This window comes from Chiloscyllium punctatum, chromosome 17 (genome assembly GCF_047496795.1).
Source record: "Chiloscyllium punctatum isolate Juve2018m chromosome 17, sChiPun1.3, whole genome shotgun sequence".
NCBI lineage: Eukaryota > Metazoa > Chordata > Chondrichthyes > Orectolobiformes > Hemiscylliidae > Chiloscyllium > Chiloscyllium punctatum.
Genome location: NC_092755.1, coordinates 75265910 through 75281667, shown reverse-complemented (window position 1 = coordinate 75281667; position 15758 = coordinate 75265910). Strand labels below are relative to the sequence as shown.

The following is a 15758-nucleotide window of genomic DNA, read 5'->3' as shown; positions in this document are numbered from 1 at the left end:
ACAGGTCTCCCTCTGGGACTTTAGCGAGACACCTGGTCTGTGAGGGGAGGAGGGTGAAGGAAAGATGGGTAACACCTAAAGAACATCTATCAGATTACTTAAGGCGAGAGGGGAAAGATTTAAAAAGGACTGTTCATATACAGGGTGGCGCATGTCTGGAATGAGCTGCCAGATGAAGTGGTGGAGGCTGGAACAATTACAACATTTAAAAGGCATCTGGATGGGTACATGAATATGAAGGGCTTAGAGGGATCTGAGCCAAATGCTGGCAAATGGGGCTAGATTTAATAAGGATGTCTGGTTGGCATGGACGAGCTGGATGGTCTGTTTCCATGCTGTACATCTCAGTGACTCCATGACTCTATGATCTGCCCTGCCCTGAGTACAAGTACCTCCCACTTTATCCACCACCCCTCATCCCCCTCAGCGCCCCCCCCCAACCCCAGTCCCCCATTAAACAAAACAAGATTCCACTCCTCGGGCTTATTAAAGCATTGCATTTTGGGAAATGGCTTAACATTGCAAGTGCAACTTTAGCACAAGACATTAAATGCACATCCTTTGAGAGCTGCAGTAGAAACGCTGGTAGAAAGGACCAGGACATTTAATATCAGAATTCTCAGCTCAGCAGCAAATGTGGCTATTTTTAAAATGTGTACATTTCTGCTTTCAGAAACTCAGTGCCTGAGGCACTGTCAGGAAATTCTCCTGGCAACTGAGAGAACACATTCAATCCACCAGCACTCAGAACAAGTCACAAAAACACCATCACCAATTTCAAGGATAGACAGAAAGAGGAAATCTTTATACTAGCCACTGGTTTCTCTGAAAACCTTAATACTTTTTAAAACTTAAAAGCTTCTAAGAAGTTGACTCTCAGCTACTCTGTGTGAACAATGTAAGGAAACTTCATAAATTATGCAAATTTTATCGCAAATCAGAACTGTTGCCAACACAGTAATGTATGGTAAAAACAATGACTGCAGATGCTGGAAACCAGATTCTGGATTAATGGTGCTGGAAGCACACAGCAGTTCAGGCAGCATCCGAGGAGCAGTAAAATCGATGTTTTGGGCAAAAGCCCTTCATCAGGAATAAAGGCAGAGAGCCTGAAGGGTGGAGAGATAAGCTAGAGGAGGGTGGGGGTGGGGAGAAAGTAGCATAGAGTACAATAGGTGAGTGGGGGAGAGGATGAAGGTGATAGGTCAGGGAGGAGGGTGGAGTGGATAGGTGGAAAAGAAAATAGGCAGGTAGGACAAGTCATGGGGACACCAGAAGCAGGATCAGGTCATTCAGCCCTTCATGGCTAATCTTCTATCTCACTGCCAATTTCCCACTTTCTCTCCATACCTCTTGAAGCCTTTAATATTTAAACATTTAGCCATCTCTTTCATGGATATACTCAATGATCCAGCCTCCACAGTGTTCTGAGGTAGCAAATTCCACAGACTGACCACCGTTTGAGAGAAGAAATGTTTCCTCATCTCCCTCCTAAATGGCTTATCTCATATCCTGAGACTGTGACCTGTAATTCTAGACACCCCCATTGGAAACACCCTCCTTGCATCTAGTCATCTGGCCACAGAGTCAGAGAGTTATACAGCCCAGAAATAGTCAACTCACCCAATCTGACCAGACATCCCAATCTGACTCACTCTAGCTGAATTAGAATTCTACACATTCCAATCAGACCACCTCTCGTCCTTCTCAACTCTCGTGAATACAGGCCAGGTCAAAGCAATCTCTCTGCATACAACAGTCCTGCCATTATCAGTATCACCCTAGTGAACCTTCAGGGCACTCGATCCTTGGCAAATATAGTATCTCTTGGGTGGGGAGGCCAAAGCTGCATGTGATCCTTGCAGTCTCACCAAGGCTGGATGACTGCAGTAAGATATCACAGCTTCTGACCTCAACTCCATTGTTGCAATGAAGGCCAACATACCCTGTGCCTTGCTGCACCTACCTGATATCTATCAGGATGAACCTTTAACCAATGCTAGTTCGGATGCAACTGGAGCACTGTGTCCAATTTTGGGCACCACACTTGAGAAAGGATATGAGCGTTTTAGAGAAGGTACAGAAAAGATTTACAGAAATAATTCTCCAGGTAAGAGACTAAGTTATGTGGACACATTAATGAGAGGCAATCCCAGCTTCTCCCGAATAGAGAGGTTTGCAATGGGATGTAATGGAAATGGATACAAAAAAGTGGATACAAAAAAAAATTCCCATTAGGGTGTTGTCAAGAACCAGAAGACATGAATTTCTGATAATTAGCAAAAGAACCAAAGATGATATGTGGAAAACTTCTTAAATACAGCAAGTGGGATCTGTTTCGAACACACTGCCTGAAAATATGTGGGGGCGGATTCAACTGTGACCATCAAAAGGGACTTGGATATGCTGTTGGAGATAACAATCTGTAGCATCACAGGGACTAGCCGAACTGCTCTTGCCTCAGGCGACTGACTGTGTGGAGTTTGCACGTTCTCCCCGTGTCTGCGTGGGTTTCCTCCGGGTGCTCCGGTTTCCTCCCACAGTCCAAAGATGTGCAGGTCAGATGAATTGGCCATGCTAAATTGCCCGTAGTGTTAGGTAAGGGGTAGATGTAGGGGTATGGGTGGGTTGCGCTTCGGCGGGGCGGTGTGGACTTGTTGGGCCAAAGGGCCTGTTTCCACACTGTAAGTAATCTAATCTAATCTAAGGCTGGCATCTCTTGATGGGCTGCATGGTATTTTACTGTGCTACAATGATTCTGAGTCTCCAATAATGTGCACAAGGCCATATTTCATACTGTCAGTACAAGGTAAGTCAATGAGGTTGTGTTAGTATCTGCAGCTGACATCAATGGAACCATATGTTTACACTCAGCTGCTGTTTTTAAGTGTAGAAGAGCCTTTAGGGGCCAATATGAAAGCTGGATCTTAAAAGAACTAATAAATTAAAGATGGAACAATGTGAATTGGTATTTTGACAGAATCCATCCAGTGTAAATACAGTATAGGTAATGTTCACATGAACGTCAACTGATTCCTCAACTCAATACACATTGCAAGATACATTTATCTTCATTAAGTGCTGTTTATCTTCTATTCATAGTTATGTTTTTGGATTACACGTTACTTTCAAATGAGAGTATTTATTATGCTATCAGTTCGTCTTTCCATTAGAGTAATTGTAAACCCAGTTAAAATAAGATCTTCATATGAAACTGGACTGCAACTTTCTTCATACCATCACTCTCAATGTTTCCTCTAGGACACCCCACAGATCGAAATAAATTCATAATTTCAGCTGACAGTGTGTCAGCATTTTCATTTAGCTTTCAAAATATAAACTGCCCAGGCCAGCAAAGTAGTGCCCAGAGGAGTTTGTAGCACATTAAGCATGAAGAAGAAACTTTAGCGGGAATGTTGGTGAAACTAATTCTCTGCACTAGCTTAAACTTCACTAACCACAGCTAATTTACTCACGAGCTCCAGACAGGTTAATACAATAAACTTCACTTTCCTTTGTAAATAGTACTGTGGTACAAAGAATGTTTGGAATTAATAACTACAATAAATTATAGTAATTGATTGCAGTTTGTCCTTTTGGAGTCTGTTCAGCTTAATTTTACCTTTTTCTATTAATAATGAGCTTTTTTTATTTTGTTGCTCCAGGTTAATGATGCACAGCTCTAATAACTATCCAATAAGTGCTACAAATGTTCATCAAATTGTGTGTGTGTGTGAGAGAGAGAGAGAGAGAGAGAGAGAGGTCTGTGTGTGAGAGAGAGAGAGGTCTGTGTGTGTGTGAGAGAGAAAGAGAGACAGGGACAATGGTTGGAAGGCAGAGATGGTTAGTAAGTATTTGGCCTCAGTTCTCAAGAGGAAGGTGACAGCTGGGCTTTGAGAATGACCAAAAAGATACGACACAGCCAATACTGGTGACAGATATTCAAAAGAAAGCCAAATTTGAAAAATTAATGGGAATCAAAATAGGAAAAGGGAGCAAGTCCATACTGTTCAGTCCCTGAATAAGTGAGATTTTGGGGATGGATTAGCTGGGAGGTGAGAGGTGGTTGCAGAAGCATGAGTCCTCATTTTCGCAAAAGGCCTGAAGGATAACAAATGTTACATTCCCACTCCCTCTCCCATACTGTCCTGAAAACTGCAAAAATAAAGCATCAACTAAAATAAAACGATATGCAGTCCCAGTGCTGGCTAAGATTCTAGAGTCCAGACTGAGGAATGCATGGAGCTTTACTCACAGGCTAGCTGGACAGACCGGAGAATTCCCACTGGCTTGGTTTGCTGGGGGTGAGGGTGGGGGGCTGCGGGAACAGAACTGCATTAGACCTTGGGGTGGGTGCCCTGGAAGGAGGAGGCTGCCAGGCAGCAGGCTGGTCTGGATGGAAATCCTGCCTTCAGGACACAGCGCTGTGTCCTTATTTTGAAAATTAATAGAAAATATAAAATGAAACATCTCTCCAGATGTGACACCTCCAGGCACTCCCCCTGCTCATTCAAACTAATCCATGCCACTCTTCCCCCAACCAATCAAACTGCTGTTACCCCTTACTCTCCTCCACCACCTTCACACACTTACACTCCATGTCAACCTACTCTCCTGTAACTGTTCCATGTGGCTCTTCATGGCTTAAATGACAATTTTGGTTTATTTATTCATGGATGTGGGCATCATTGACTGGGCCAGCATTTATTGCCCATTCCTAGTTGCCCTTAATTGCAACTTAGTGCCAACTCATGTCAATCCATACCCTTAATGGATATAGTGCCAAGTCATGTGTTGCTGGAAAAGCGCAGCATGTCAGGCAGCATCCTTGCGCTTTTCCAGCAACACATTTTTCAGCTCTGATCTCCAGCATCTGCAGTCCTCACTTTTTTCCATAGTGCCAAGTCATGTCAACCCATGCCCCACATGAACATAGTGTCAACTTATGTCAATCCAGGATCCCCAACCACCACCCATTACTCTGCCTTCCAAGCCAACTCACCTCCACTGTAAGCAGACCTCAGGACCCATGCAGAGATGAGATAAGATGAAGTTCTACTAGGTAAAGTCCTAATACTATTGCAGACCCCTACATTGAAATATTTTTAAAAACCAAATCACCACTTTTACATTGCTTCAACTGAATAAAGCCTCATAATTACAAGTTGATAAGGCCTTACGAAATGTACTGGAATTCATAGTCCCAAATCAGATAACCACTTGTATAACCTGCTACAACCAACAGTCGATCAAACCACAAAATGTAATAACTGCAGTGATTGTGGATGGTTGTGAAATCAGTCATGCAACAGTAATCCAACAATGTAAGTCCTAAAATTTATGTCAACACATATAGTGAAATAGCAAGCATTTTTTAAAAGCATCGAAGACTTTTTTTTGGTAAAACTTTAAAGGGCAGGACTTTTAAATAGGCCTGGGTACAAGAATCAGAACAAGCTACAGCAAGCTGACAAAGAAGTTTGGAGTAAGAAACTCCAGTTGAAAAGCTTATCTTCAGAACAGACACAATGGTCTCTTCGATGCAGGAAGTTCTACAAATTATTACAGGAATGAATGCACACATCAATAAGTCTGAGATGCAACAACCCTACTATAGAGTAGGACAAGCAATTCCAGTTTTCCACGTTATATCTTGACTGTGCTAGTATTAGAAGGCTAGGCTGTAAATAAATCAAATCTGACCCATTCCTGAGTAATTTTGGCAGCTGTTGAGTCAGCAATATATCAGCAATACAACAGCAGTTTATCCTTTCAAATAGGACATCATGTGGAGACCCATCAGTAAAGCAGAACCCCAATATATTTATTGTATGAGCCCACAAGAGTTGCTTTTTTGGACAGTAACCAATATTCCAGATGAGGCTGAATCAACAAGCAATTGCAACACTTTTGTTCTTTTGATATAAAATGACTACTGCGTTCACTAACTCCTGCAATCACTGAGTGTCATTTTAAACAACACTGCATCTCAAGTGCAAATTATAATCACATACATATACATCAATCTAATTACTGATAATCTAACAAAGACTAAGATCTTCTTCCAACTTATTTCATCCAATTAAAAAGGATCAAACTTATAAAACTGTAACTTTCCTACACAAGACCAGCTCAAATATGGAGTATTGTGCCACTGCAGGTTGTGTGTTGGGACGAGTGATTTAGAATTCAAAAAGCACCAGGAGAGGTTGCGTGACTGAATTTGGTGCTGTGTAAGTTACTGGGCAAGCACCAATGGTGGAAAATGATGAGCCTAGCAAATGGCAGGACAGAAGTTACATAAAAATGTGGGCCAGTTGCAAAAACAAATGCTTTCCTTTCATCGTATTTAAAAGGGATCTAAGGGGCAATGTTTTCATGCTGAGGCTGGTGCATGTATGGAATGAGCTGCCAGAGGAAGTGGTGGAGGCTGATACAACGACAGCATTTAAAAGGCATCTGGATGGGTACATGAATAGGAAGGGTTTAGAGGGATTTGGGCCAAATGCTGGCAAATGGGACTAATTTAGGATATCTGGTCAGCATGGACAGGTTGGACCAAAGGGTCTGTTTCCGTGCTGTACATCTCTATGACTCTATAAATATAATACAGTTCAATAGATAATGAACAGAAATGCTACATAGTCTACAAGTGTGGTGCAAGTGTCATAAATGACGCATGGTGACAGCAAGAACCTCAGATATCAACTTATCTTTTAAGTAAGATGCACAGAACACCACCTAAACTCTGGGAATGTTCCCTGTAAGGCAGAACAAGTCCCATTTTATTTTTTTAAAAAAGAGCCTTATTTTAAATGTTTCCATGGCTGGGTTTGCACTGCAGCCTTAAAGCAGTTCCTAGTGTTTTTCTTTAAGGCTGGGGCAAAACTATTTGATTTGATTTGGGACGACAAGGAACACCAAGTGAAAGTAAACTTTTTTTTACAACATTTAGTTGTTAACCAATTATTACAACCTTGTGCTAAAAATCTGGGACAAATAGTGAAAGAGGTAGATGGGTGGCACGGTGGTTAGCACTGCTGCCTTACAGTGCCAGAGACCTGGGTTCAATTCCCGTCTCAGGCAACTGTCTCTGTGGAGTTTGCACATTCTCCCGTGTCTGTGTGGGTTTCCTCTGGGTGCTCTGGTTTCCTCCCACAGTCCAAAAATGTGCAGGTTAGGTGAATTGGCCATGCTAAGTTGCCCATAGTGTTAGGTGGAGGGGTAAATGTAGGAGAATGGGTCTGGGTGGGTTGCTCTTCGGAGGGTCGGTGTGGACATGTTGGGCCGAAGGGCCTGTTTCCATACTGTAAGTAATCTAGATGAGAATGATTGCTTACTCTTCCAAAAAAAGGATGCTTAAATAAAAGTAATTATCTTTCAAAAATTTAAATTTATTTGCTTTACCCTGAAACTTATCTTTGAGTTAGCAATAGCTATAATATGCAAGGAGAAAAGCACAGACAAAAGGCAGATACTTAAAGAAACTGAGTCAACATCACAGACAACAGCAACGCTGAAGGTTTATAGTCGTTGAAACATCAGAGGCATGATTAAGTTAATCAACAGGAACAAATGTAAATTACAGACCAAGTTGAGGAGAGTCATGAGAGAGAGAAAATTGCAATATTTATTAGCAATCTTCTCAGGTATGATCTTAAGGGTTCTGTAGGATCAGTCTAAAGAAAGGAACATGTGTGTAGAGCAGATAATGAGGCGATCATGTGTATCACAGTAAGTGACAAACCAGCAGATGGTGCATTTGCGTGGAGTACAAACTAGAGCTTCATAGGAGGAGGATAACTTTTCATGCACGCGTAGGATGTGAGTATCATAGGCAAGGCCTGCCCTTGCTAATCTGTGTTAGATTATTCAGGAATTAGATTGCCCATGCCTATTTGCCTTCGACAGCCACCTTGATTACAGTGGAGTATCTCACTAATCCATTTGAGAGATAGGCAAGAGTCAACACCATTGTTGTTTGTCTGAATCTAGGCCACAGCAGGTAAGAACAAGAGTCTGGTACTAAAGGAGAATACTGAACCAGCTGGGTTTTTACAACAATCTGGCAGTCTAATTTTCTGAATTTAAATCCCCCAGCTGCTGCCGTGGGATTTGAACTTGTGGCTTGATCATTCGGCCAAGTCTCAAGCCTCCATTGGCATAACCACAATCGTTGATCGACAACACTTCCTCAAACATTCACACTCTCCACTACCAACACTCAGTAGCAGCAGCAAGCACAAGATTTCACAATTTGCGCTGCAAAATGTTACCAGGGGTCCTTAGACAGCTATTTCTAAACTCACAATCACTATCATATGCAAAGCTAAGGGCTGCAGATGTAGAAACACCACCATATGAAAGTTACCCTCCAAGCCAATCATCATCCTGACTTGGAAACCTATACATGGGTCCAAACTAGGGGCAAGTGAGGACTGCAGATGCTGGAGATCAGTCAAAACACAGCAGAAGAGTTGAGCAGGAGAGGAATCCTGATGAAGAGTTTATGCTCGAAACGTTGACTCTCCTGCTCCTCGAATGCAGCCTGACCTGCTGGGCTTTTCCAGCATCACACTCTTCAATTATCAATGGGTCTGCCAGGAAAAGTGGCATGGACACATAGGAGAAAGCAATGTCATCCCCAGTACAACCCACACTTGGAAGGCAAATGCGAACAATCCTGTCGAGCAATCAAGTGCCTCTTGATTCTGAGAAACACGACATTCTTCTTTAACGTCAGAGGAGAATGAGAGATGCATGACCAATGAGAAGGTGGACAATGACTACAGCTATGCAGTAGAAAGTGAGTGCACATCAGAAATTCAGCCATACATACCTGGACACTAGCAAACAGTCCAGATCATACAAAGCCATTGTGAAGAAACAGAAGGCCGTTCAGACCAATATACAATACACTAATCACACATGCAGAGAGTGAGGAGGTAAACTCTAACAATGATGATTGCACTGAGTCACAGCTACCAGCAGCAAGACACAAAGTTGTCAATCAAGAACAATCGAGAAGAACATGTACCTCTTCAGGTGGACAAGTGATCAGCAGATCAAGACAAGTTATCAAATCTCCAGAATGTTGTATGAAAGTTTGAATTGCCAATCTTGTTTACTGTGCTTACACCCTTGTATAATTATTGGATCGGTAACACACACCGAGGTACAACTAGTATATATGTTTGGAATTTTTTTTTCCTTTGGAAAAAAGGGGATGTTGCATTATGCCTGATAGTATGCAAACAAACCTTGAAGAGACACGTTCATGCTATCACCACCATATCATGGTCTATGACCTGATAGCACTAAGCTGTCAGCCTCCAGCTTATTTGACCACTTGCAGCATGATGTGCTGAAGGAAGCATGCCACAGTTTGGAACCAAAACGGTCAGTACTATAAACCAAATCCTGCAATCCCCAGTGACTGTAGAATATTCAAATTCCAGGAACTGTAATAAATGTCTATAGAACCTTTCAGTGTGCCGTTACTCATGTTTAGTTCTTAAGTTACTCAAGCTACCTTAAGTATTGACTTATCAGATCCAAATATCCCACTGAAGGTAAAAATCCCATCACTGCATCTACAACAGATTGTGAGGCCAGATCAGATCAAAAGCAACTGCAGTTTGTTCATTGTAGCCCTACAAGAAAGCTTATCTTTGGAAAGACATAAACTTGGACAAGCAGGCCTTCACTTAATGGAATAATTGCTGTTGTGAACATTTAAAATACTTTGAAAAACTTACCTCAGCCTGAAAGCTCTTTAGGAGAGGGGCCACCATTTCTCTAATCTCCTGAAATAAAATTATACAATACAAAGGTTAAAAATTAAACTTGCAACAATGCTCACAAATCTACCCTTGCAATTTGGGACCCAACCTTTCACCAAATAGGTTAGGGCCAGTGATACATATGTCAGTAATAATATTTTTTCAGATGTAATGGTTGAGGACTGTGCTGTTTAAAACATTCTGACTCTATCTATAAGTTGCTCAGGTAAGTAAGGTGACGGGAGAGGTTTAGGCACATGATACCATCTGAATCTTCCCTTTTGGCTAAAGGAAAAAGAGCTCACAGAATCAAACAGGGCTGTACTTCCGGTCTTTTATTACGACAAAAGTGCATTGATTCTACACATTTTGATCAAAGGAAACTGCTTGACAATTGCTCAAGTAAAAAGTAAACTCTGTATCCACACCAACAGCTGAGCACAAGTCTTCGCCACTTTGCAATGAAGATCAAAAATCCCACTGGGACCAAAGAAAGCAAAGTAGAAACAAGGTAAAGGAGAGCATGAATAGGCCATTTGGCCTGTCAAGCCTGCTTCGCCATTCAATGAGCATGGCTGATCATCCAACTCAGTCCCCTGTTCCTGCTGTTTCCTCATACCTTTTGATCCCTCAGAATTATACTGAACTCCTTCTTGAAAACATTACATATTTTGGCCTCAACTGCTTTCTGTGGCACAGAATTCCACAGACTCTCCACTCTCTACATAAATAAATTTATCCTCATCTTGGTCCTAAATGGATTACCCCATATCCCTAGACTGTGACCCCTGGTTCTGGACTCCCCTGCCTTTGGGAACATCCTTCCTGCATTTACTCTATCTAGTTTTGTTAGAATTTTATAGGTTTGTATGAGATCCTCCTCATTTATCTAAACCGCAGTGGATATAGTCCTAATAATCCAGTATCTCTTCATATGCTAGTCCTGCCATCCCAGAAATCAGTCTATAAACCTTCGTTGCACTCCCTCTATTGCTAGAACATCCTTCCTCCAATAAGGAGGCCAAAATGCATACCACGGTCCAGGTGTAGTCTCACCAAGGCCCCGTATAATTTCAGTCGGACATCCACTCCTGTACTCCAATCATCTCTATGAAGGTCACATACCGTTTGCTTCCTTCGCCACCTGCTGTACCTGCATAGGTACCATCAGTGACTGGTGCATGAGGACACCCAGTTCACACTGCACCTTCCCCTTTCCTAATCTATCATCATTCAGATCATAGTATGTCTGCCTGGTTTTGCTGTCAGTGGATAACTTTCCATTTATTCACATTATAGTTCATCCGCCATGCATCTGTCCATTCACTCAACTTGTCCAAGTCACATTGAGGCAGCTTCACATCCTCTTCCCAGTTCACTCTCTCACATCAGCTGTGTCGTTTGCAAATGTGGAGATATTACATTTAATTCCCTCACCTAATGTGTCAGCCATGGTAAATGCAACATCAAAGAAGTTGTTTTTAGGTATTTTCTGTGTGCCATTGATGCTGTTCGATGAAAATCTATGAATTAACAGAGGTCTAAAATACAACAGAGTTTTCATATTGGTCACTCAACTTAATATTGGCACATAATATGTACAACACTATTTATATTGTGTCTTTAAAACAGCTTTCCTTAAGTCTCTATGATATTCCTAAGTGTTGATTAAAAACCAATAATAAGCAGAGTTGTTTAAGGTTTTGTCAAAGAATTTCTTTGCTTAATGGTGGGCAAATGCAGCAGTTTAGGGGAAAAATTCCAAAACATGGGCTACAGGATGAAGACACAGGAGATAAGAGCTTGAAGTTATGCTGCCATAAAACACTGGTCAGGCTACAGCTGTCCTATAATGAGCTGAAAAATGTGTTGCTGGAAAAGCGCAGCAGGTCAGGCAGCATCCAAGGAGCAGGAGAATTGACGTTTCGGGCATAAGCCCTTCTTCAGGAACCTGCCTGGCCTGCTGCGCTTTTCCAGCAACACATTTTTCAGCTCTGATCTCCAGGATCTGCTGTCCTCACTTTCTCCTATCTGTCCTATAATGGTTGTTACAGGAAATTTGTGATTGTTTTAGAGAGGATGGATAGATGGTAATCCATCTAGGAGTCATAGGGGACTGGTATGCCAGGTGGACAACTAGCAAGTGCTTTTGCAAAGGGCCAGCAGGTATTCAAGTGGCCAAAAGTGTGCCTTCACAGGGATGGAGAAACCCAAGGGTCGATGTCCCTTACCCTGCCTTCAAGAGTAGCCAGCAATCAGATTTCTAAATCTCACTCACTTCAACCTTCCTCATCTATTTAGCTTTAAGTCCTTTGAGCTCTAGTTATATGACTGACCCAGACACTGCTCCCAGTGCAGTTTGGGTGAACTGGTTTTGGGTTGAATGATTGCTTGTCAGTTACAATTACTTCCAAATTACTTCCTTTTGTCATGTAAATTTCTAATATGAGAATAAATAATACCAGAAATGCAACAGATCAGGTATGGAGAAAGAAAAATATTGAGTCTCGAAACTATTGTGTTGATACTGTCAAGGTTGATGGTCTTTCACAGAACTGGAGAAGGTTAGAGATGTAACAGGGTGGAAGCAAGTACAGCAGGAAGGAAATGCCAGATGGGAGGAAAGGTCAAGGGGGCTGCATTAGCATGATGGGTAGGAATGATTAAGAGATAATGAAGGAACAAATCAAAAGAAAGGTGGTAATGGGAACTAAAACTAGGTCTAGAAGAGGAGTAAATTACAACAGTAGAATTGTTACCAGTATGTACTGTTTGCAAAATGGGAGACGTGCTTATGATCAACATCTCATTTCAAGTTGAGGTGCTATCATTCAAGGTTCAACTGAACTGCATTGGATCAGTGTAGCAGGCAAAGGACTGAAAAATCCCTCTGTCCACAGATACTCTCTGACGCTTTGAACATTTGAAACATTTTCTGTTTTTAGTTCATATTTCCAGCATCTGCAGTATTTTGTTTTCCACTGTCAGTTCTAAATGAATGGAGGCTCATTGAGGGTAAAGCGCACACCGTGGGCGGCACGGTGGCACAGTGGTTAGCACTGCTGTCTCACAGCGCCAGAAACCCAGGTTCAATTCCTGCCATGGGCAACTGTCTGTGTGGAGTTTGCACATTTTCCCTGTGTCTACATGGGTTTCCTCCCACAGTCCAAAGATGTGCAAGTTAGGTGAATTGGCCATGCTAAATTGCCTGTAGTGTTAGGTGAAAGGGTAAATGTAGGGGAATAGGTCTTTGTGGGTTGCTCTTCAGAGGATCGGTGTGGACTTGTTGGGCTGAAGGGCCTGTTTCCACACCCTAAGGAATATAATCTAATTGTTAAGCCTGACAAAAGCATGGCTGAAGTATTCAACAATAGTTGGACAGAGGCAGAACAGCAGCAAATGTAAGCAATCTTTGCCATAGGAATGATATAGGGTTAGACACTGAGTCCAGTTTTGAACTTGGTGCCAAAGCTGCCAAGAGCTTGGAAAAATGGTAATGAAGTGGGGAATTGAGGACAAGAGTTTAAAGTGTATTTTTGGATTGTAGACAGTGGCTTTGGCCTTTACCAATGTTGAACTGGAGTAAACTAGTTCATCCAAGACTGAAGAGCAATATATTTGAAACATGAATCCCTGCCTCTGTCAAAGAGGATTCTTGAATGACTCTGGCTCCCAGCCCCTAGTTTATGTGCACCAAGTGTACGCAAATGATCAATTATCACATCTTGAAAAAAACGCATTAAAGGGCAGCTTCTGTATCTGCAGAATCATTTTCCAAGGTTTCAGTTATCCGCAGTTTACCATGGCCCAAACATATTACAGGGAATATTCCCGAATCAGGGACGGTGGGGGGGGGGCCTGCCAGGAAGGTAAATTTCCCATTTCAATGAATGGGTTTGCTCCTATCCGTGGTTTCAGGCTTCTGCGGTAGGTCTTGGAACATATCCCCCGCGGTTACGGGGGGGCCACTGTAAATACGTCTTTTGTTTATTGATATACAGACTAGACCTTCCTCAGATGAAGAGTCACCAGACTCAAAAACATTAACGCTGTTTTTTTTCCACAGATACTGCCAGACCTGCTGAGTTTCAAAGCAATTTCTGATTTTGCTTCAGAGGGGTGGCACGGTGGCTCAGTGGTTCACACTGCTGCCTCATAGCACCAGGGTCCCAGGTTCGATTCCAGCCTCGGGTGACTGTCTGTGTGGAGTTTGCACATTCTCACTGTGTCTGTGAGGGTTTCTGCTGGGTGCTCCGGTTTCCTCCCACAATCCAAAGATGTGCAGGTCAGGAGAACTGGCCCTGCTAAATTGTGTTAGGTGCATTAGTTGGAGGGAAATGGTTCTGGGTGGGTTACTCTTTGGCGGGTTGGTTTGGGCTGAAGGGCCTGTTTTCACTCTGTAGGAAATCTAATCTAAAGAAAATCTAACTACAAAGATTTCCAGTATCCCCAGTTTTTTTTTTATTTTCCTGAAAATAAAAAGCAAAAGCTCTCTCCCTACTTCCTCTTCAATTCTCCAAAGAAGTGTCAATTAATGCAAACATTCAGAAGTTCGGGACAGCTTTGTGCAACTCTCCCAACCTTTTCAACTGAAATCTCCTCCTAAAACAGTTCGAGTTTAACTTCCTCCTCAAGGGTTGAAGTCGTCTCACCAGAGTCCAAACCACGCTGAACTTTTTTTAGGAGAAAGTGAGGACTGCAGATGCTGGAGATCAGAGCTAAAAAATGTGTTGCTGGAAAAGCGCAGCAGGTCAGGCAGCATCCCAGGAGCAGGAGAGTCGACGTTTCGGGCATAAGCCCTTCTTCAGGAACTTTTTTTAACCAGTAATACAAACTGCTGTAATGAAACGTTAAACTATTTAACATAAGCTATTAACCTATCAACTTAAAACAGTTCAACACATGTAGCCCTCTTAAGAAATTAAGATCGCAGATTCTGTTTAAATACTGAATTCATGAATGCAGTTGCTGTTCCATATAACTCAACAGTTTATGCTCTTTCATCATCATTTAAAGCTCTTCACTCTACATAATTTTTTTTGGGGCACCTATACAATATAAATGTCCACCTTGAGAGAGGGTCATGAAATTAAACAAGCCTTCTGGTTTATTGAGGTGCAACGTGGAATAATTTGCCAAACAGGGTCAAAGCTGTCTGAAATCACAGCCACCCGGAGAAAATGAATATTATGATGCACACAAGCTATTCCAACGTTTCAATCCCAGGCAGGAACTTCATCACAGAGTGATGATGCAACCACAAAAACACTAACCCCTTCATGATGCAGTCAAGAAGCTCCTGAAAGGGCTAATGTCAGGTTACAATGATGAGGGATAGTAGGAGCACAGTTTCATGACAGGCTAAACAGAAATAAAGTTATTGCTCACACACTCTCCTGACACATTCTCTCCTCGTGAGAACTGACAACAGAAATCATCTAATCTGTAGATTGTGATAACAAGCTGAACCATGGGCTTTCATGCCATTCAGTTGAAAACCTCACCTTTCAAGATATTACCAACTACAACAGTACGTACTCTCACCAGAACAAATAAGATTAAACTGGATCCACACCATCCCCTACTCTTTTTAATGAAGCTTAACAGGGAGGGGACGAGGGTTTGAATCATCAGCTTGTGCACTTCCATGAGTCAGCTGGTGAAGACATTTGTAACTGAGCCGTATGTTGCCGGGTCTGGAGGGTTTAGCTTATCGGGAGAGGCTGGGTAGGTTGGGACTTCCCTGGAGTGTAGGAAGTTGAAGGGTGACCTTATACAAGTTTATAAAATCATAAGAGGCACAGAGGAAATGAATAGCAAAGGTCTTTTCCATGGGGAAAAGAAAACTAGGGGCCATATTTTTAAGATGAGAGGAGAAAGATTTAAAAGGGACCTGAGGGGCAACTTTTTCACACAAAGAGTCGATTGTATGTGGAATGAACTGCTAGAGGAAGTGGTAGATGCAGGTACAGTTAC

General features: G+C 42.2%; 1 protein-coding gene across 16 annotated transcripts in view; it reads right to left on the bottom strand.

The window, feature by feature from the left end:
- The window catches only part of cux2b (cut-like homeobox 2b), a 329671-nt gene that overhangs the window by 158565 nt on the left and 155348 nt on the right, over nucleotides 1–15758 (bottom strand). For all 16 annotated transcript variants that reach the window (XM_072587530.1, XM_072587518.1, XM_072587516.1 and 13 more), the window contains one exon: nucleotides 9759–9806. In XM_072587530.1, the coding sequence (XP_072443631.1) occupies nucleotides 9759–9794 (36 nt within the window). In that variant the 5' untranslated portion in view covers nucleotides 9795–9806. The remainder of the gene's footprint in view (nucleotides 1–9758; nucleotides 9807–15758) is intronic.